The following is a 20,911-nucleotide window of genomic DNA, read 5'->3' on the forward strand; positions in this document are numbered from 1 at the left end:
TTTCGGGTCGGATCAAATTTTCCCATGTCTATGTATAATAACCCTAAGGCACATAGTTTCTCCTCAATCTTCACGGCCCAATCTAAGGCCTCATCCATATTTGCTGGGTCCATAAGCCTCAATTCGGTTTGTATTTTCCATTCCAAAACCTTAATGAAATTTGCCGGCAAACATGATTCACTTACCTCTTCTTCTAGATTGGAAGCAAATTGGATGAAAATCTTTTCATACTCTTCGACGCCTCCCTCCTGCTTCACACTCATCCACTGCTCCATGAGAGAGCCTCCTTTGCGTCGCCTAAAGTGCCTCAGCAGCATTCTCTTCAGCATTCTCCAATTAGTGATGGTTCATCGTTTATTCTCCCATTGAAACCAGGCTAAAGCATCGCCTTCCAATCCCAAGCTTGCTGCTCCCATCTCACCATGATGTTTCCCGGCGTTACGCTCCATGGATTGTCAAAACTCCTCCAACAAACTCAAATTTTCAACTTCCCTCTGTCAGTTTTGCTCTACCTCAGACCTTTCTCTGTTACTAGTTGAGTGATTTTTTGGGCTTTTTTAATTGTGGGTGTTCGTCTTGGCATTGATCATTTTCACCTCAGCCATGAGTATGGTGATTGTTGCTATCAGACCTTTTTTCCCTTTAGTACACTCTTCCAGCTTCTTGTTTGCTCCATTATTGCCTTGGATTGAGATTCCTCAAAGTATCTTTTCATCTCATTAAATTTCTCCTCCACCGTCTCCTTTAAATCGGAATTTCACTTTGCAAGGCAGCCAAATCTTCCTCCAAACTATCTAAACGAGTCGCTTGTGTCGGAGCCATGATCGGCTTGGTCTGATACCACTGTTATGGTGGTGGTCAGCAGCCAAGTACTCGGCAAAAGTCAAAAAAGAAGAAGAAGAATTAGATCAGATTATAGAAGAATTAAGAGAAAAGAACAGTAAGCGTGGAATGCTTGTATTATGCATTAGAGAACGTGGCGCTCCCTCGAGCTCTTCGAGTGGCCCGATAACTCCTACGGTACAAGAACCAGATGATATTACAAGCATGAAGGAAATCTAATTCCCCCTCCACTATATATAACATGTAGAATGTAAAATAGATATCATATAGAGTACAAGATAAAGATAGCAATATCCTAAAATAATGCTAACTTTTCACAATTTTCCAACAATAATTTCATTTATTAATTAATCGTGAATAATCTAATTTTTATGCGGTATTTGTCTAGAGTAAACTTGTATAACATGATGACTTGCTATAATAGGTAATTAAAAAAAAAACAAACTAAAAATGAATTTAAATTTGGAGAAAAATTTTAAAAATTAACATAAAAAGTCTAAATAATAAAAAAAATCATAAATTTTTTTCACATTTTTTCGACATTTTATTTTTATTTATCTTTTTTATAAAAAATAAAACTTGCTATAGCAAGTTATCCGGTTATCAAATTTACCCTAAGAAAATACCCTTAAAATTGAAATTATTAAACCATCAATACGTAGAATAAAAATATAGATATATTGAATTATTCTAGATAATTTTTTCTATTATTAAACTGGTTAAAAAAATTAAGAGAGAATTTGATTTAAGAAGAATAAACCAAAAAAAATATTTATTTATCAAATTAAAAAGTTCTTTCGTTTCTCTATCTCTTTTATTTATATTCTACGCTATCTCTCTCTGCTCTTTACTTCTCTTTCTACCTCTGTATTTCTCTCTGCTCTTCAAAGAATCACATGTGAGTTTCCGAGCTCCGATTCTTCAAGATTTCATTTTCGATCTCGCTTGCAATTTCGCATTGTGATTTGATGTATGTTAACCTGATTTTGTTTACGCATTGAATTTTCTTCACTGCATCTCTCTCTTCAAACTTATTTTCGTGATCTTCGCCGGTAATCCACCACCGCCGATAAAGTTTGATTAATATTGCTGTCGCGTTAGATTCTGTCTATTTTCGACAAATTCAATTGTGGAATTGACAATATGATAGACTTTTTGACGAATTTGAAGTTATATTCAATTGTTGAAGTTTTCTCTGAATTCAATCTTCGCCGTTTACGGTTTGTATAGTATAAATTTCACTCCATGATTTACATGATTTGAATTTTATGTTTTAGGTTTACTGAACGATATTAGCAAGGGATGAGTGGAAACGAGTTCAGATTCTTCCTGTCGTGTGATATTAATCTTCCGGTTACCTTTCGGATTGATCGATTGGAGGGTACGTTACAACCTCTTAAATCCCTAAATTCAGGTACTGCAGCCTAATTATTTTTTTTTTTTTTTTGGGTATGATCAATTTTTTCACGCAATCATTGTTGTTATTTGTTTATTTTGTGTAACTTAAAGGGTTTTATTTCACTTGTCGGAAATTTGTTAACAAGGATGATGTTTGGAAATAAATTGCAATTTCATCAAACAAAATTTGAACTTTATGTTAATTTATAGATTTTTTAAAATTTTGGTAATCTTTCAGTAGTAACCCAATTCTTGAATTATAGTCTAAATTGTTCTGTACATGCGAGGAAAGTATTATAACCACATCATTAAAATGTAAATTTTGACCAGTGTTAATTTACAACTTAGTTTTGATAAATTATCCCTAAATGACCTGACTTTGTGTGTTTCGGTTGATTAGCGTCTTTAGCGAATTAGGTAGCATTTTTCATGACTTCCTCTTGCTGCTCTGTTGCAAAGCATTTTCATGATTCATTGATCATATAATGTATCAACTTTATTACCACAATCATGAGCAAAAATAAATCCCTAGCTTCAAGCGAATTCCCTAATCTTTTATACTATAGAAGGATTAGGGAATTTGGTTGAAGCTAGTGTTTTTTTCGTGTTGTTGGTGTTTGTGGTAATAATTGCGAATTCTTCTTGTGCGTTTTTTTATTATAAGATGGTGTAGACATTGGTTATGCCGCAGAGGAAAGGAGGGGAGAGCTCTTTGTTGAATGTACCTTGTATATTGATGGCGCTCCTTTTGGACTCCCTATGCAAACCAGGTTTGACTCTCTCAACAATCTCATCAAACAAATATAAGTTGTTCAACCCATTTCCACAAATATGAAGAATTGGTTGATTTGACACTGGGAATGTGAAGCTTTGCTTCATACTGTAGGCTTCTATTGATACTATGAAAATAATTAATAATGGTATGTTTATATGAAGTGATGTTCAATGTTTCATCAATATTGTAGAATGAATGAGTTATAACATTGTAGTTGTAAAATCACATTTGTTACTTGTTACACCCTTATTTATGAAGATTGTCTTTTCAAACTCAATTCCTTTATGAAACTCACCTGCTAGAAGCCTATTTAAGAAAATTTGATCCTACTACTTCTTCCTTAGTGCACAAATTATTGCATATTTAGGAAGCTTTAGCATTTGCCAAAGAATTGTAACAAAATTGTCTTACTTAGTTGCTTATTCTTGATAGACCTGCGACATAAAATATCAATTGAAACAAGTCAAACATTGTAAATTGCTGCAGTAGATAGCCTTGCCAAAAATGCCTGTCTTTGGCTGTCATGGATGGTGATCAGCCCAAGCCCACTATTAAGTACACATACTCAAGGAAAAGGAAGAATACGAATTAACAAAATTCTGTTATGCATTTCAATTACTCTTTTTAACAGAAAAGATGCTGTTTGTAGTTTGTTACAAAGTGTTGAGCTGTACTTTTGGATACATTCTAGAATACAGTACATGTTATATATAGTGGAGGGGGAATTAGATTTCCTTCATGCTTGTAATATCATCTGGGTCTTGTACCGTAGGAGTTATCGGGCCACTCGAAGAGCTCGAGGGAGCGCCACGTTCTCTAATGCATAATACAAGCATTCCACTCTTACTGTTCTTTTTTCTTAATTCTTCTATAATCTGATCTAATTCTTCTTCTTCTTCTTCTTCTTCTTCTTTTCTGACTTTTGCTGAGTACTTGGCTGCTGACCACCACCATAACAGTGGTATCAGACCAAGCCGATCATGGCTCCGACACAAGCGACTCGTTTAGATAGTTTGGAGGAAGATTTGGCTGCCTTGCAAAGTAAAATTCCGGATTTAAAGGAGACGGTGGAGGAGAAATTTAATGAGATGAAAAGATACATTGAGGAATCTCAATCCAAGGCAATAATGGAGCAAAACACGCAGTTGGAAGAGTGTACTAAAGGGAAAAAAGATCTGATAGCAACAATCACCATACTCATGGCTGAGGTGAAAATGATCAATGCCAAGACGAACACCCACAATGAAGAAAGCCCAAAAAATCACTCAACTAGTAACAGAGAAAGGTCTGAGGTAGAGCAAAACTGATAGAGGGAAGTTGAAAATTTGAGTTTGTTGGAGGAGTTTTGACAATCCATGGAGCGTAACGCCGGGAAACATCATGGTGAGATGGGAGCAGCAAGCTTGGGATTGGAAGGCGATGCTTTAGCCCGGTTTCAATGAAAGAATAAACGATGAACCATCACTAATTGGAGAATGTTGCTGAGGCACTTTAGGCGACGCAAAGGAGGCTCTCTCATGGAGCAGTGGATGAGTGTGAAGTAGGAGGGAGGCGTCGAAGAGTATGAAAAGATTTTCATCCAATTTGCTTCCAATCTAGAAGAAGAGGTAAGTGAATCATATTTGCTGGCAAATTTCATTAAGGTTTTGGAATGGAAAATACAAACCGAATTGAGGCTTATGGACCCAACAAATATGGATGAGGCCTTAGATTGGGCCGTGAAGATTGAGGAGAAACTATGTGCCTTAGGGTTATTATACAATTCAAATGGGCATGGTCGGAATTTACCTAATTACCCTCAGAAAATTAATACCTACCCAAAACACAACCCACACCCAGTGACCCACAAAAATATCCTAACCCCATCTTACCATCTCCATCAAACTCCAAACAACCCGCGAAACACAAACCCAAACACATACCACCCAATTTCCAACCGCAACCCAACCCACGACACCACCCGCCGTCTAACTGACTGGGAATTCCAAGATCGGAAGTTGAAGGGCCTTTGTTTTAGATGTGATGAGAAGTGGCGCGTGGGGAACATGTGCAAGAAGAAAGAATTGAGTGTTCTGATTGTGGGAGATGGCGAAGAGGAGGAAGGAGAGATTGAGGAGGAAGATAAACAGGGGGACGACAAAGAATTGGGGCCAGTGGGTATTTCACTCAATTCTGTGGTGGGTATTGATAACTCTAGATTTATGAAACTTGAGGGAAAAATTAAGGGAAGCAAGGTAGTGGTGATGATAGATCTAGGAGCTACCAATAATTTCATATCACCAAAAATTGTTCTACAGTTGGGTATTCGGGTGGAGCCCACCGAATAGTTTGGAGTGACACTGGGAACGGGGGAAACTCGCAACGAGAAGGGGTGGTGTAGAGAAGTGGATTTGGATTTAGGGGCCATTTGTATCAATGAAAATTTTTTACCACTCGAACTTGGACACGCAGATGTAATTTTGAGTATCGAATGGTTGGCAAAGTTGGGTACTATATCCACCAATTGGAAAAATCCCTTAATGCAGTTTTTGTGGAATGGGAGTAAGGTGATATTGCGAGGTGATCCATCCTTAGAACGATCCAAGGTCACACTAAAATCCATGATGAAAGTGATCAGGAAAACAAGAGGAGGGGTGTTAATAGAGTTGACTAGCTTGACAGGAGAGGAAAATGAAGTAACAGGAGCATTGGACATGCCGATGAATATTCCAGAGGTATTGCAACTAGTTACACAGCAATTTGCTAGAGTATTTAAGATGCCATATGGGCTACCTCCCTTGCGTTCTAAACAACATCAAATTACACTAAAAAGTGGGTCTAACCCAGTTAGTGTACGACCTTACTGATACCCGCACATCCAAAAGGCAGAAATTGAGAGACTAGTGGCGGATATGTTGCACGCTGGCATAATACAACCCTCTCGAAGTCCTTTCTCCAGTCCTGTTTTACTAGTGAAAAAGAAAGATGGTTCGTGGCGATTTTGTATTGACTATAGAGCTTTGAAAAAGGAAACGGTAGCGGACAAATTTCCAATTCCAGTCATTGAAGAGTTACTAGATGAACTATGTGGTGCAATGGTGTTTTCGAAATTGGATTTGAAATTCGGATATCATCTAATTCGGATGAAGGAGGAGGATGTATATAAAACCGCATTTCGGATGCACGACGACCATTACGCGTTTCTCGTCATGCCCTTCGGGCTTACCAATGCCCCGCAACCTTTCAATCTTTGATGAACGAGATTTTTAAACCGTTTCTCCTTCGGTTTGTGTTAGTTTTCTTTGATGATATTTTGATACACAGCTCCTCTTTGGAAGAACATGCTCAGCATTTGTCGAAGGTTTTGGGGTTGCTGGAACAACATCAGTTGTACGCCAACGCCAAGAAATGCGTGATTGGGCAAACTCAGGTGGCATATTTAGGCCATATTGTTTCTGGAGCCGGTGTAGCCGTGGACCCAGAGAAGGTTCAAGCAATGCAAGAATGGCCGACACCAAAGACTTTGAAGGAGCTTTGGGGTTTTTTGGGGCTCACAGGATACTACCGCCGATTCATTCATCGCTAGGCTCAATTGGCTGCTCCTTTAACGAACCAGCTCAAAAAAGACAATTTACGCTGGAATGACATGGCCACAACAGCTTTTGAGCAATTGAAATCGGTAATGCTTACTGCCCCAGTTTTAGCTATTCCAATTTTTTCTATTCCTTTTGTGGTGGAAGCGGATGCTTCGGGGAAAGGATTAGGAATTGTCCTTTCACAAAATAAGCATCCATCGCTTATTTTAGCAAGGCATTAGGTGTGCGGAGGGAAGTCAAGTCCATCTACGAGAAGGAATTAATGGCCATTGTCCTGGCAGTTCAAAAATGGAGACATTACTTGATTGGGCGACATTTTTTGGTTTAGACTAATAAGCGAAGTTTACGATTTATTGTGGAATAGCAGGAAATTGGAGCGGAGTACCAAAAATGGGTCAGTAAGTTACTTGGGTACGACTCCGAGGTGCAGTTTAGATTGGGGATTACCAACAAAGCTGTTGACGCCTTGTCACGCCACCCACACATTTTCCAGGCACACTTTAATGCCATAGTATCAACTTGCTGGGTTGATTGGGAGTCACTATGAGGCGAAGTTAGGAAGGATAAGATGTTGGGAAGGATATGCGCTGCCTTACATGACACTGGAGAAGGGGTGGCTGGATTCACATTACATCATGGGTGCTTATTGTACAAAGGAAGAGTAGCTATCCCTGCTACCTCCCCCTTGGTGGAGAAATTACTGCTGGAATATCATACAACGGCGATAGGAGGCCACAACGGCGAATATAAAACCTATCGCAGATTAGCCGAAGACTGGTTTTGGGAGGCATGAGGAGAACAATAACTCAATTCGTTCGAAAATGTACAGTTTGTCCACAACAGAAGGTGTCCCATCAACAGCCCGCTGGCCTTCTCCAACCCTTACCGATCCCTACTCAGGTTTGGGCGGATATCACGATGGATTTTGTGGAGGTCTTACAAAAGTCTGGAGGATATGATACTGTGTTAGTGGTTTTAGATGCTTAACGAAGTTTTCTCACTTTATTGGGCTGAAACATCCCTTTAATGCCATTTTCGTAGCGACTGTTTTCGTTCGTGAAGTGGTTCGCTTACACGGGTTTCCATCCTCCATTATTTCCAATCGGGATAAGATTTTCATGAGTCACTTTTGGTCTGAGCTTTTCCGTTTGCAAGGTATTGTTTTGTCACGAAGCACCGCTTACCACCCTCAAACGGATGGCCAAAGCGAAATAGTGAACCAAGCATTGGAGACCTATCTACGTTGCTTTATCAATGGGCAACCCAAACAATGGGTAAGTGGCTTCATTGGGCGGAGCACTGCTACAATACCACTCCACACATGTCCATCAATATGGCTCCTTTCAAGGCTATTTACGGTCGTTCCCCACCTTCATTAATACGCTTGGGCTATAACACCACTCCAGTTGATAGCTTGGATCAATTGTTGCGGGAGCGTGATGCAATCCTTGATGATTTACCTTTCACTTACTTCGAGCTCAACACCGTATGAAGAAATGGGTGGATAGGAAGAGACGTGAAGTTTCCTTTGAGGTGGGGGATTTGTTGTATCTAAAGCTTCAACCATAGCGCCAACAATCCTTGGCTCGAAACCTTGCGATAAACTCTCTGCACGTTTCTTTGGACCTTATGAAATTGAAGCTCGAGTGGGGGCTGTTGCTTATAAATTACTCCTTCCAGCTGAAAGCAAAATTCACCCCGTTTTTCATGTCTCTTAGCTCAAATTGGCTCGTGGAGCGACCTTCAATCCAACTGCACTACCTACCCAACTATCATCAGCATTAGAGTTGTAGTTGAACCTGCAGGATTGTTGGGAATTCGCAAAACTCCATCTCAACCTATGACAGCTGCACATTTCCTGATACAGTGGCAAGGCGCCTACCTGCTTCAGACGCCAACTGGGAGCACTATAGCAACATTGCAGCATTATTTCATGACTTCCACCTTGAGGACAAGGTGTCTCTCGTTGGGGCGGGTATTGTCGTGGATGGTGATCAGCCCAAGCCCACTATTGAGTATACCTACTCAAGGAAAAGGAAGAGTACGAATTAACAAAATTCTGTTATACATTTCAATTACTCTTTTTAACATAAAAGATGCTGTTTGTAGTTTGTTACAAAGTGCTGAGCTGTACTTTTAGATACATTCTAGAATACAGTACATGTTATATTTAGTGGAGGGGGAATTAGATTTCCTTCATGCTTGTAATATCATTCCGGTCTTCTACCGTAGGAGTTATCGGGCCACTCGAAGAGCTCGAGGGAGAGGGAGCACCACGTTCTCTAATACATAATACAATCATTCCACTCTTACTTTTCTTTTCTCTTAATTCTTCTATAATCTGATCTAATTCTTCTTCTTCTTCTTCTTTTCTGACTTTTGCTGAGTACTTGGCTGCTGAACACCACCATAACAACTCATCTGTGTGATAATTGACAGCAAGCATGCTATATTGGGAGCTGGTGCCTGGTAGCTGTGCATTGCGCTCCTGGCTCCATTTGTCACACGTGTCTATGTTGTGTTGCCTTTTCAGTTTTTTATTATTTGCATCGAGTTGCGGAACCTCGCATCTTCTACCAGTCGAGATCCACGTACATGTAGGATTTATTGCCCCAACATTTCTGGTACGCTTGTAAAGACAAGACAATGAGTTTCTGGTCTGATGTGGAATATTATGTGCATCACTCTGCTGGTGTTTCATAAAAGGGATTCCAAAATGACCTTGTAGGTTTTCCTTATTCAGTGTTCCACTAATTTTCTAAGATGTAGTCTCAAGTTTTTTGTTGCTAGCCTCTGTGAAGAATAAAATCTTTCTCTCACTCTCTTACTGCAAGTTTATAATGAGTTATTTTCTTAAATAATGACTTAAACTGCAAGTTGCTCTTGCTCTATGCTCATGGTTCTTAACAAATGTATAGAATGAGAGTTGGAAATTTCTTATTCTTTCCCATATACCTCTTTTATTTTAGGTTCTAGACTTTTATTGATCTACATTGAGATTCCTCTCAGTTATTAAACAAGTTTGAAACTCTTTCGTGTTATTGTTAATTGAATACAAATCAGTGTGGCATTCTGTTTGATGTTTACACGTTACAAATTGTCTCATGTTAGTTTATATTTTTGTGAGTTGATTTGTGATTCACTAATGAGTTTTAATATATTCTTGCAGGCTGGAATCAGGGCAGTCTTTTTCCTGGAGTGAGTTGATTACCTTGAGTACCAAATATCGAGACCTCACTGCTCACTCACAACTTTTGTTTACGGTAATAAGGATTTCCCTTTTTTAACTTCAACTTCTGTATTCCTTTTTGCTGTATCAATGCACTCTGTTGGTGAACATCTCTTACACTCTGTATGTTTTGGGCTTCACCAGAGCCACAAATTGATAATTTCTGCTTCATACCGTGTAGTTAGTTCATTTTTACCTTCAAGTCAAAACTCAAAAGATAATATACATAAAAAATTCAAGCACGACAGATTATTATCTGAGATCAACCTTTCACGTGTTGCTGTGTACAAAGCATGAGTAAACTTAGTGATGTTTCGGTAAAATTTGTCAGTTTAATAAGCATGTTCTTGTCACTGGTAGTGGCAAGTTCGTTATTGACTGTGTGAACTCTGAATGCATTGCTTTCATGCACTGTCCTGCTAGGATTTCCATTAGGGGTTTTTTCAGTGTTGGAATTTCTTTGATGCACTTCCTATTTTGGTTTTCCCATATTTTCCTTTTGGTTTCTTGTAGTTTTAATATTGGTTTCATTCTTTCTGTATTTATATGCTTCTGGCTAGAGTTCCCTTATCTAAGTTATATTTTGGCATTGAAAATCAGGTATGGGATGTTTCCTGCTGCAAAGAGGAAGGACTTATTGGTGGAGCAACCATTCTTCTTTTTAACAACAAGAAACAACTTAGAACCGGGAAGCAAAAGTTAAGGCTTTGGTTGGGGAAAGAAGCTGATGGAGCTTTTCCTTCTTCCACACCTGGAAAGGTATCAAATTCTTTCAGATTAGATAGATCACTAGTTATATATATATATATATATATATATATATATATATATATATATATATATATATATATATATATATATATATATATATATATATATATATATATATATATATATATATATATATATCGTTTCTAGTTAGGGGTTTACAAGCGGATTGCAAGCACTTATGACGCACAAAATCTACTGTAGGTCCCAAGGCATGAACGAGGGGAGTTGGAGCGTCTAGAGAAGCTTATGAATAAGTATGAAAGAGGACAAATTCCACGTGTAGATTGGCTAGATCGGCTTACTTTTAAAGCAATGGAGAAGATCAAGGATCGCGAAAGTTGTGGAAGCAGGAGTTCCCAATTATATCTTGTTGTTGATTTTTGTAGTTTCGAGCATCAAGTTGTTTTTCAGGTAATTGTCTGTTTTCCTTGCTTAATAGACGCACACATTGTATATTCCAAGTTTCGTTCCCTCCTCCTGATGTTACGCTGCCATATCTTCCACATTTTTGTTTCAATACTTCTTTCTGAATGGTCATCATGTCTTTTATTGAATAAATATCTATGAGGTTGCTATGGAATTTCTTCATGGGAATTTTTTTGCATCTTCATGGAGTTTACCCTACCAGAGTGACACTATAATTGCTTGCGTTAAGTTAACATACACTTGTTTGGATACGTTATATTTTATTTTCAAGGAAGCAACCATCCTGCTTTTAGATTACAATTTATAATTCTAGTAATTTGACACCATCTTGAACGTGTGTTTCCATGATTGTTTGTCTTTTCTTTGATTCCTTTGAAATGGGCATAAAAGTCCTTTTCGTTCTAGTATAAAGCTTGTCTTTTACGTATGGATCTATGATATAATACCCCCATTGTTTTCAAAAGCCGGGTTTTGATTATTGCGCTCTCTTGATGTATATTGACAAAAAATTATGAGAAAATAAATTTTTTAACACCATTATATTTTATTTTCTTGTTTTTTTCTTTTTTTTTATTTGCATTACTTTACCCGCAATAATTCTGTAGTGGCTTCCTCCTTGGTGAAGAAAGAGGCCGGGGGACTTTACACTGCCTTACCCTTGTCATAGCACAGGCTGTTTCTTTTTTTATTTATTAATTTTGTTTCAAGCGATAAGTTGTTAAAGTTTGACCTTAAAAAAATCTGAGTACTTTATTTTTTAATAAATGGAAAGGTTTGTAAACTGTCCAGTGTTTTTGGGTTCCTTTGGACTGCACCCAAACGTGACTAATATATTACTTTTATGTTAATTTTGAGATCTGACACAACTTTTGTCGTGATCTACAAAAGATGATGCATTCATATCTCTTATATGTGTTGCAGCCATCCTTGTAAACACCCCTTGTTCTTGTTTTCTATAATATAGGATGTCAGTAATTCACTGGTACCTGGATGAATGATTTTGTACTAGTCACTATCAGTCAGCTTGTCACGAATCCAACTGTATGTTTTTTTTTCTGTAGGAATCTGGACCAAATGTTTTCTTACCATCTCCAATAGGCGCGAATGAACTTGTTACTGTCTGGGATCCTGAAGTGGGAAAGATCAACCCTTCCGAACACAAACAAATAAAGCTAGCTAGAAGCTTGACGCGCGATATCATTGACCGGGATCTAAAACCAAGTTCTAATGAAAGGAAGTAAGTATTGGTTCTGTCTACTTTCACTTTTTTGAGCATTTTTTTCTTTTCTTGTTGTTATTGGCTCTTTTTTAATCTGAAGATAATGCAGTAATTGTTGTACTTCATAGCTTAGTCAATTGTTTCTGCTTAAGGCAAGAAATGCCGTTTAACTTACGCATTATTATCCTATTAACCATCTGATTCTTACCTATAAATGTCCTTGTAGTTAGCTTATAAGTATCATGACTTTAGTGATGACTTTTGTACTTGTCCGTGATGGAAAATTTTCTTATTGTTGTGCCATTGAAATAGTATGCTTCATTGTTTCTGGCCAGTTGCCAATACACCTAATATTACCTATCTTGATCATTTCATATTGGTTTCATTTTTTGTTTCTTATCAATAGCTTGTAAAGTATTTAATGTCCTGTTTGTTGCTAGTCTTTCGTCATCAAATCTTCTAAGCACAAAATTTACATATTTTAAGCTTCTTAATTTTGTCTCATTATAATTTGCTTGATGTCAAGGGCGATACATTGGATTTTGAAATACCCACCAACAAGGACATTAAGTGGAGAAGAAAAACAGCTTCTATGGAAATTTCGGTTCTCGTTGATGGCAGAGAAGAAAGCGCTCACAAAGTTTCTTCGATGTGTTGAATGGAGTGATGTGCAGGTTAGGACATGGAACTTTCTTGCCTTTTGCTGCCTAGATACTCTTTTGTTTCTTCTCTAGATTGCCACCTTGTACGATATTGCAAGAAGCTTCTGTGACAGATTAGTTTGTCAGTGTTGACATGTTTTTTGCATATTCAGGAAGCAAAGCAGGCAATTGAATTGATGGGTAGATGGGAAATGATTGATGTCTGTGATGCACTAGAGCTGTTATCTCCTGTATTTGAAAGTGAAGAGGTTTGTCATTCAAGTAGTTGATTTTAAAGAGTTATAGTGTCACTTGAAACAGTCATGTGTCTTTTTCAAAACTACTTTTATTGATAAAGCTATCACTCTTGCTGTTGATGCATTCTTGCATAAGTAGTTCCCTTAGGCTTTTCTTATTTCCTTTTCTACCTTTTCTCTGTTTGGCTGCTCTATGCTTCTATTTATTATTATTTATTTTTCTGAGCTACTTGTATAATTAATGTCGTCCAACAGGTTCGTGCTTATGCTGTGAGTGTGCTTGAAAGAGCTGATGATGATGAACTTCAATGTTATCTTCTTCAATTAGTACAGGCTCTTCGTTTTGAGCGCTCGGATAGATCATGCCTCTCTCATTTTCTTGTGAAACGCTGTACTTTCTTCTTATCTTTCTATTAATGTTATTTTTTTCTGGTACATTGACTTTTGATATGATTATGAAATTTATTTGCAGCATTACGAAATATTGAGTTGGCTAGTTTTCTTCGTTGGTATGTTGCTGTGGAACTTCACGATCCTGCATATGCAAAACGCTTTTATTCTACTTATGAAATGCTGGAAGAGAATATGTTGAAGGTAGACAAATTACAGCTTTTATGCCGTGACAAGAGACAATTACTTGTTTATTTAACATTTGCACAATTTGTTCTATATTAAATAGGAATTCTTGTTTTATGGCTTACAATGATGTTTTGAAAAAGGAATTAGGAAAAATAGCTTCTGGTGGTTTTGATAGTCTCTCCTGAGAAGAGTTTATGAGAAGCATATTAATACCTTCTTCTGACAAGTAATGATTGGTTTGTAATGATGCTTTGAAAAAGGAAAATAGGGAAGAAGGGCTTGTAATGATTTCGACGAAGTTTGCTCTGAGAAGAGCTTTTTAGAAGCATTTCAATACCTTCTGACAAGAAATGCAACCATCCAAAATTAAAATTTTTGTTGGAATTGACATGCTACATTTGCCAAACTAGAATTATAGTACTGTTGGTATAGTTAAAGGAATTGCTTATGATGTTACTAATTTAATGTAATCCAATACAGTTCCTCCATTTTTAGTTGTTTCGCTTGAATATTGACCACTATTATCAACTAATCTTGTCTCATTTGTGCTTATGTATGTTTTAAGAAAAAATATAGTCAAATGGAATCTTGTTGGATTCACGTTATCAAATATCAACTTTTATAATTTTAAATTATGTATAATTTGAGATATTAAGGCTCAAAGTAGTGCATTGGATATCGCACATTTATCAGTGTAATAACCAATAAAGGATGATAGTATAAGTTGATGTTCAAGCCTATGGCTTCCAGAAGGCTTAATATGTTGGCATCTTTTTGGAAAGTGAAATACGTTGCTGAAATCAGGCTAATGTCAAGTTGAAGATGTACGGAATTCTATTTTTTTTATTTTTTTTTATTTTTTTTTTTGTGAATGAGATCATGCGCTACTTTCATATGTAATTTTGTAGGTGACTGTTATTATGGCACTTGGCAAGCTTGTCTGCTTATTTACTCTGGTTGATTGTAACTGCATTTATAATCTATTGCAGCTCTCAGCTGCTGATACTGGAGGTGAAGATGGATTCAAGTTGTGGCAAAGTTTGGTTCGTGAAACTGAACTGACAGCTCAGTTGTGTTCTATAATGAGGGATGTTCGTAATGTGCGTGGTGGAACACAAAAGAAAATGCAAAAGCTTAGACAACTTCTCTCAGGTCTTCTTAGTGAGCTTACATATTTTGAGGAGGTATGAGTTGTTTCCCCTTGGGGTTAGATCTAAATTTCATTTTCTTCGTATTATTAAAAGTTTTTAGTAGCCATCAGTACCCTTATATACCGACATTGGTTAATTGGAAAGTTGGAATGTTGAATAGCCTTATATACTGACATATATTTTCTTTTGTTGAAGCCGATACGATTGCCATTGCATCCCAAAGTGCTTATCACTGGGATTGTGCCTAATGAGTGTGGATTATTTAAAAGTGCATTGCATCCTTTACGCCTGACTTTCCGAACTTCTACTGGAGAAAGTTGTAAGATTATATTTAAGAAGGGAGATGATATGCGGCAAGACCAATTGGTAACTTATTTATTTAAAACTTTTCAATGAACTTTGTTTTTCTTCATGCTCTTTTAATATAAGGAAAAATTACAAAAAACTTCTTAATCTATAGTACCTTTTGCAAAAAACTACCTAATCTAATTTCTTTTTGCAAAAAACTACCTTATAATATTTTGGATTTCAAAAGACTACCACTTGACGGAAATCGTTAGTTGACCGTCAAGTGGGACGTTGACTTTGCATGTGAGAGGCACATGACATACTGCCTTCTCTTAATCTTTACCTTTGGTTTCTTCTCCTTCTCTTTCTCTACATCCCCATTTTCTGATTTCCTTTTCTTCTTCTAAGTTCCACTTAGAACATTCTCTTTCTCTACATCCCTATTTTCTTCTTTCGTTTTCTTCTTTTGGGTTCCATCTACAACCTTCTCTTTTTCTTCTCCTTCTACAAGAAAATCCCCAAAACAATCAAGAACCCTAAAATGAAGCACAACAAACGAAAATCAGAAATTAATGCTCTTATCAGAAGAATCACAAAAATTAGGAGGGGGATTACCAAATAATTGGTTATTTGAAGTAGAGAATTTGTATAAGTTCTTAATTAATCTAAATCCTTGAGGAATTATACCAGGAAAGCTATGGTTATCAATCTAAACTTGCTTTAATTGGGTTGGAATTGATATAGTTTCAGGAAATTTAACTAGAAAATCTATTTGGGAAAACCCCACTAAGCTTATTAGAATAACAGACAAAGGAGTATTAGAATAGGTGATTCCAGTCCATATAGTGATGATTAAGTGAAGTATTAGACCAAGAAGAAAGAAAATGTGAAGAGTCTTTAATGGAGGACTTGAAAGTAAGAAGAATGTCAGATTTAGATGTTGTAGATGTATTGATTATGGGAATAAGAAGATTCAGAGAAGGGAAAAGGAGAATGACTGTCACATGCAAAGTCAACGTCCCACTTGACGGTCAACTGACGGTTTCCGTCAAGTGGTAGTCTTTTGAAAACCAAAATATCATATAAGGTAGTTTTTTGCAAAAAAAAATTAGATTAGGTAGTTTTTTGCAAAAGGTGCTATAGATTAGGCAGTTTTTTATAATTTTTCCTTAATATAATGATACACTTAATACTTTTATCTTGTAGGTGATTCAAATGGTTTCGCTCATGGACCGCTTGCTTAAACTGGAAAATCTTGACCTTTATCTTACCCCATATAGAGTCTTAGCAACTGGGCAAGATGAGGGCATGATGGAATTCATTCCATCTCGTTCTTTAGCTCAGGTATTGAATCTAATTGAAATTTTCTCAAACCTTTTTATTCAAGGAAACCAAGGTGTGGAGCACACACTATGCATTTGTGGCATGTTTTCCTGCTTATCTTGGGACCCTGAGACTTCTTTTGTTGCTTGAAAGTTGAAACTTATGCATATTCTGTTTGATCTCCAGATTCTTTCAGAAAATCGCACCATTATCAGCTTCCTTCAGAAATTCCATCCTGATGAGGACGGACCATTTGGAATCACTGCTACTTGTCTTGAAACATTTATTAAAAGCTGTGCTGGCTATTCTGTTATCACATATATTCTGGGTGTTGGTGATAGGTAATCTATAAACTTAAGAAAGATACCAATCCTGCATAATCTTTTTTTGCCTGTTTTTAATTGTTTTAAAGAAGTTACAAGTCACTGAATTTTCTTCCAGTCTTACCTTCCAGGACTTATTAATTTATCTAAAAGATGTTTAGTCATCAGAAAATAGTTTAGAGGACTATAATCTAGGGCATGTTTGGTAATTTATGCTTCCTTTGCTAATATTAAATCAACAATTTTCTTTTAGAATCTATCTCTGGGTATCTAAGAAAACATAGAAACTCCGGTTTCTCGTGTAGCTCATACATCATTCCAATTTCCACATAAACATGGGACGTGGGACATAGCCATGTTCCATGACCCCAGAATGTCCTTTCCAAATTTCCATGAAACGCGACTTGGTCAAGGTGTCGTCCCGGTTCAGCATACTTTTTTTGAAGGTATTATGGCCTCCATTTACATATTAAAGAAGAAAGCAAAAAAAAAACCTAGAAAACTGAAAAAACACTTCAAACAATTTTTTGAAGTGGAAAGAAACTATTTCATTTTCTTTTGTTATTAAATACTATTATCATCTATCATAATGTATATCTTACGCACTCGTTCCCAGGTCAATCTAGGTTGCCTTCCTGATTTATATCTACCCTTCTTTCAACGTTGGCTATGTTGTGAGGTTCTGAATTGCTTTATTAGTTGCTGAAGAAAAGAAGACGAAGCATTTTCTTGACTTTTCTCGTTGCTCCAATTCCATTTTCTATATTGAACAGATCAGCCTTTAACCATGAGCTGTTGGAACTGTAAATCTGTTACAGGGCCTTGACTAGTTGTGCCTTTTCTGCTGATTGTTCTATTTGGTTTTTTCTGTTTAATTGATTTTAATATGTCATCTGCATCGATAGGTGGGTCATATTTATAATTTTGTTGATTGTGGTTTGTAGGCATTTAGATAATCTTCTCTTGAGGGACGATGGACGACTGTTTCATGTAGATTTTGGATTCATATTAGGTCGTGACCCCAAACCTTTTCCACCACCAATGAAACTTTGTAAAGAAATGGTTGAAGCTATGGGTGGAGCTGAAAGGTATTAAAATACATATAGTGATCTGGTTATTTTTAGTTGTTGCCGTTCCATTTTGGATCATCCTTGAATTGGATTCTGCGTACTTCTCATGTGGTGCTTTTGGTTAACTTCTTGAACCATTCTTTATCCTTGCAGCCCATATTACACAAGATTCAAATCTTATTGTTGTGAAGCTTACAATATTCTTCGCAAATCCAGCAACTTAATTTTGAATTTGTTCCATTTGATGGCGGGTTCTAACATTCCTGACATAGCGTCAGATCCCGAAAAGGGCATCTTAAAGGTAACATCTGTACAATTCTTATGTACTTTTGTAAACCTTGCTGAATTGTTTCCTAGCAAAGCTCTGAAAATTTTATTGATTTTGTGAAGCTACAAGAGAAATTCCGGTTAGACTTGGATGATGAAGCAAGCATACACTTTTTCCAAGATCTCATCAATGATAGTGTAAGTGCATTGTTTCCACAAATGGTTGAGACCATTCACAGATGGGCTCAGTACTGGCGTTGATCTGTATAGTAACCCTAAAACCAATTCACCTTAGTTACATGGTAAGATTCCTTGACCTTGGATCATTAGTAAATGCTGATCAAGATTTCTTGCTTCGGCTCATTGGTAAGTTACGTCGAGTGAACAAAGATTTGCGAAACTAAAAAGACCCCCACTCCCACCCGACACCTGCCCAAATAGAGAATAAGGGTGCTAAAGAGAATAAATTGGTTTGGACCAACCGGCCAACGATCTCTGTTCTCTAGTCTGATGGACCTAAGTGGGTACGCATGTCGTAAGATCTGCTGTTTTATTTCTTGAAAATGATCCTGGCAAGTTGTTTGGTTAAAATAAAGTTTGCCGCTTTGATATATCTTCAACTGGTAATCATCCCGATTCACTTCGTGACTGGATCCTTGAAGCATTTTGTTATTCGAATGCTGACGAGAGCATTTTGTGCTTCATTAGACCGCGACTGCTTTTATGGGTTTCACACGGATTTATAGACGTCCCAACTCCCACGGCAAGATTTATCTTCGACGATTCCACGCATTTCAGTTGGGTGTTGGGATGCCAAGATTTATCTTCACAAGCGTTTTACTTAGACTTCTGTACAATTTCTTTTATTTACAGGGCCCCTTAAGTTGGGATGAAAATATATGTATTATGATAAGGTTCCTTTATTATTTGTTAATCTTTTGTAAGTAGGTATTTAACCCTTTTAAGACTCTTAAGTTATGTAATTACTTGTATATGATAGTATTTCTCTTTGAAATTATGTTTTTTGAAAAAGACTCTTCTTGGAAATGCTAATACTACCAAAACTTGGAGAATTTAGTCTTCTCTCAGTTGTAACTAATATAATCTTTTCCAGATAAGGTTATAGGATCGAATTTTACCTTACTCATCCTTTTCTCGGCTTACCCTATAATCAGAAAAATACTTTGCAAATTTGACCGTAGTTTGACTTATTCATTATCCACACCATCTTAACTGATTTTTGTTATCCATGTTTTAGCTAAAAACAAAATTAGATGGGAAGAAAAGAGAGTAATGAAATTACTTGAGCACATGATTTTTAAAAGTACTTTTGTCCCTTTTAATTTATATTAATTTTTATTTTTGATTCTTACCTTTAGGTGAGTGTAAGAGTAATTCTTAAAAAAAAAAAAAAAAGTGCAAGTAATTTTTGTTGGAAATAAGCTATAAATCACGGTTATGGTTTACCTCTAGTAACTAGTAACAATCAATTATAATTGTCACTATAGAAAATTTTTGATGATGAATTTGTTTGCTTGATTCATTTATATTGATGTTTTATTTTTTTTATTTAAATGCTCTTTTTTATATTTATTTTAATATACATGTATTAGATATACTCTAAAAATCAAAATATAGTGATCAATAATCAAATTTACGTACTATACTAGAGATGCAAATTTTTATATCTATTTTTTAAAAAAGTACATTTTTGTTTTTCACATTTGGATTAAAAGATAAGATGAGTTAAAAAATAGTTACCTTAGAAAGTAAATGGTCAAATAATGGAAGCATCTATGTAGATTCAATTTCAAAGAGAATCAAGGCTGATCTTCTCTTGTCACTATGTCCGACGTGGCATAACACTTATGGCTCTATGTCTCCACTTTCACACCACTCCCAAATCTCAAATTACCCTTTCTTGCACTCCAATCACGTTCACATTTATATTCTCATTGATCGTCGTCGACTCGTAGACCTATCAAAATAATCCATTGGGATATTTTTCACGTCCGCTAAATTTGACTCAACGGATCATAAATTTATTATTATTTTATTTAATTGTTAAAATAGCTATAAAATTTGAAATTAATTTTCCCGGATATTAGACCAAAAAGAGCTTTTTAATAAAAATAGTGGAATATTAATGCAAATTTAGCGAATAAGTTGTAGGTTATAATTCTAAACATATTGATATTAACTTAAAATTCAAAATTTAACCTTTTCTTTTTTAAATATAAATAAATTAGTTTCGTAATGGATTGTGTTGAAAGAATGAAAGCTTTTGACGTACTACATTGGAATGCGTGAAAGATAAAGACAAACTAATACTTCCTCCGTTCTGATATTGTTGCTACATTTGTATGGACACGAAAATTAAGAAAAGTGATTGAGCTACACTATAGCTGATTGTTTACTTTATAGAGTATAGTATTTTATTATTGTTAATTGAAAAAGAAAAAGGAAAAATAGGTTGTTAGGTTACTTTATAGAGTAGTATAGTATTTTATTATAAAATATAGAGTATAGAGTAAGATAAAAATAGGGGTAGGTAGAACTTTAAATGATTGTAAAATGAATTTAAATTGGAGAAAAATTTTAAAAATTAACATAAAAATTTTAAATAATAAAAAAAATCATAAATTTTTTTATATTTTTTCGACATTTTATTTTTATTTATCTTTTTTTAAATAAAATAAAACTTGCTATAGCAAGTTATCCGATTATCAAATTTACCCTAGGAAATTACCTTTAAAATTGGAATTATTGAACAGGT

The 20,911-nt window shown here is 36.0% G+C and overlaps 1 protein-coding gene across 12 annotated transcripts; it reads left to right on the top strand.

The window, feature by feature from the left end:
- The first annotated feature begins 1,634 nt into the window (after positions 1 to 1,634).
- On the top strand, positions 1,635 to 19,234 carry LOC130807527 (phosphatidylinositol 3-kinase, root isoform). Of its 12 annotated transcripts, none has more exons than XM_057672762.1 (18): positions 1,635 to 1,813; positions 2,121 to 2,257; positions 2,915 to 3,011; positions 9,761 to 9,854; positions 10,421 to 10,579; positions 10,793 to 11,002; positions 12,079 to 12,254; positions 12,763 to 12,910; positions 13,051 to 13,146; positions 13,390 to 13,525; positions 13,607 to 13,728; positions 14,703 to 14,897; positions 15,060 to 15,230; positions 16,359 to 16,496; positions 16,662 to 16,816; positions 17,743 to 17,886; positions 18,022 to 18,169; positions 18,259 to 19,234. In XM_057672762.1, the coding sequence occupies exons 2-18, from the start codon at positions 2,146 to 2,148 to the stop codon at positions 18,394 to 18,396; spliced, it is 2,439 nt and encodes an 812-aa protein (XP_057528745.1). In that variant the 5' UTR covers positions 1,635 to 1,813; positions 2,121 to 2,145; the 3' UTR covers positions 18,397 to 19,234. The 12 variants fall into 12 exon arrangements, with proteins under 12 accessions (XP_057528745.1, XP_057528744.1, XP_057528742.1 ...); XM_057672761.1 differs by having other exon boundaries at positions 1,635 to 1,741; XM_057672759.1 differs by having other exon boundaries at positions 1,640 to 1,741; positions 2,906 to 3,011.
- The last annotated feature ends 1,677 nt before the right edge of the window (positions 19,235 to 20,911 follow it).

The sequence above is a fragment of the Amaranthus tricolor genome, chromosome 3 (genome assembly GCF_026212465.1).
Source record: "Amaranthus tricolor cultivar Red isolate AtriRed21 chromosome 3, ASM2621246v1, whole genome shotgun sequence".
NCBI lineage: Eukaryota > Viridiplantae > Streptophyta > Magnoliopsida > Caryophyllales > Amaranthaceae > Amaranthus > Amaranthus tricolor.

Coding starts and splice junctions, on each gene's coding strand:
- LOC130807527 (XM_057672759.1), top strand. CDS start 2,146: ATGAGTGGAAACGAGTTCAGATTCTTCCTGTCGTGTGATATTAATCTT. Junction 9,855..10,420: donor ACTCACAACTTTTGTTTACG/GTAATAAGGATT, acceptor ATTGAAAATCAG/GTATGGGATGTTTCCTGCTG. Junction 13,526..13,606: donor TCATTTTCTTGTGAAACGCT/GTACTTTCTTCT, acceptor ATTTATTTGCAG/CATTACGAAATATTGAGTTG.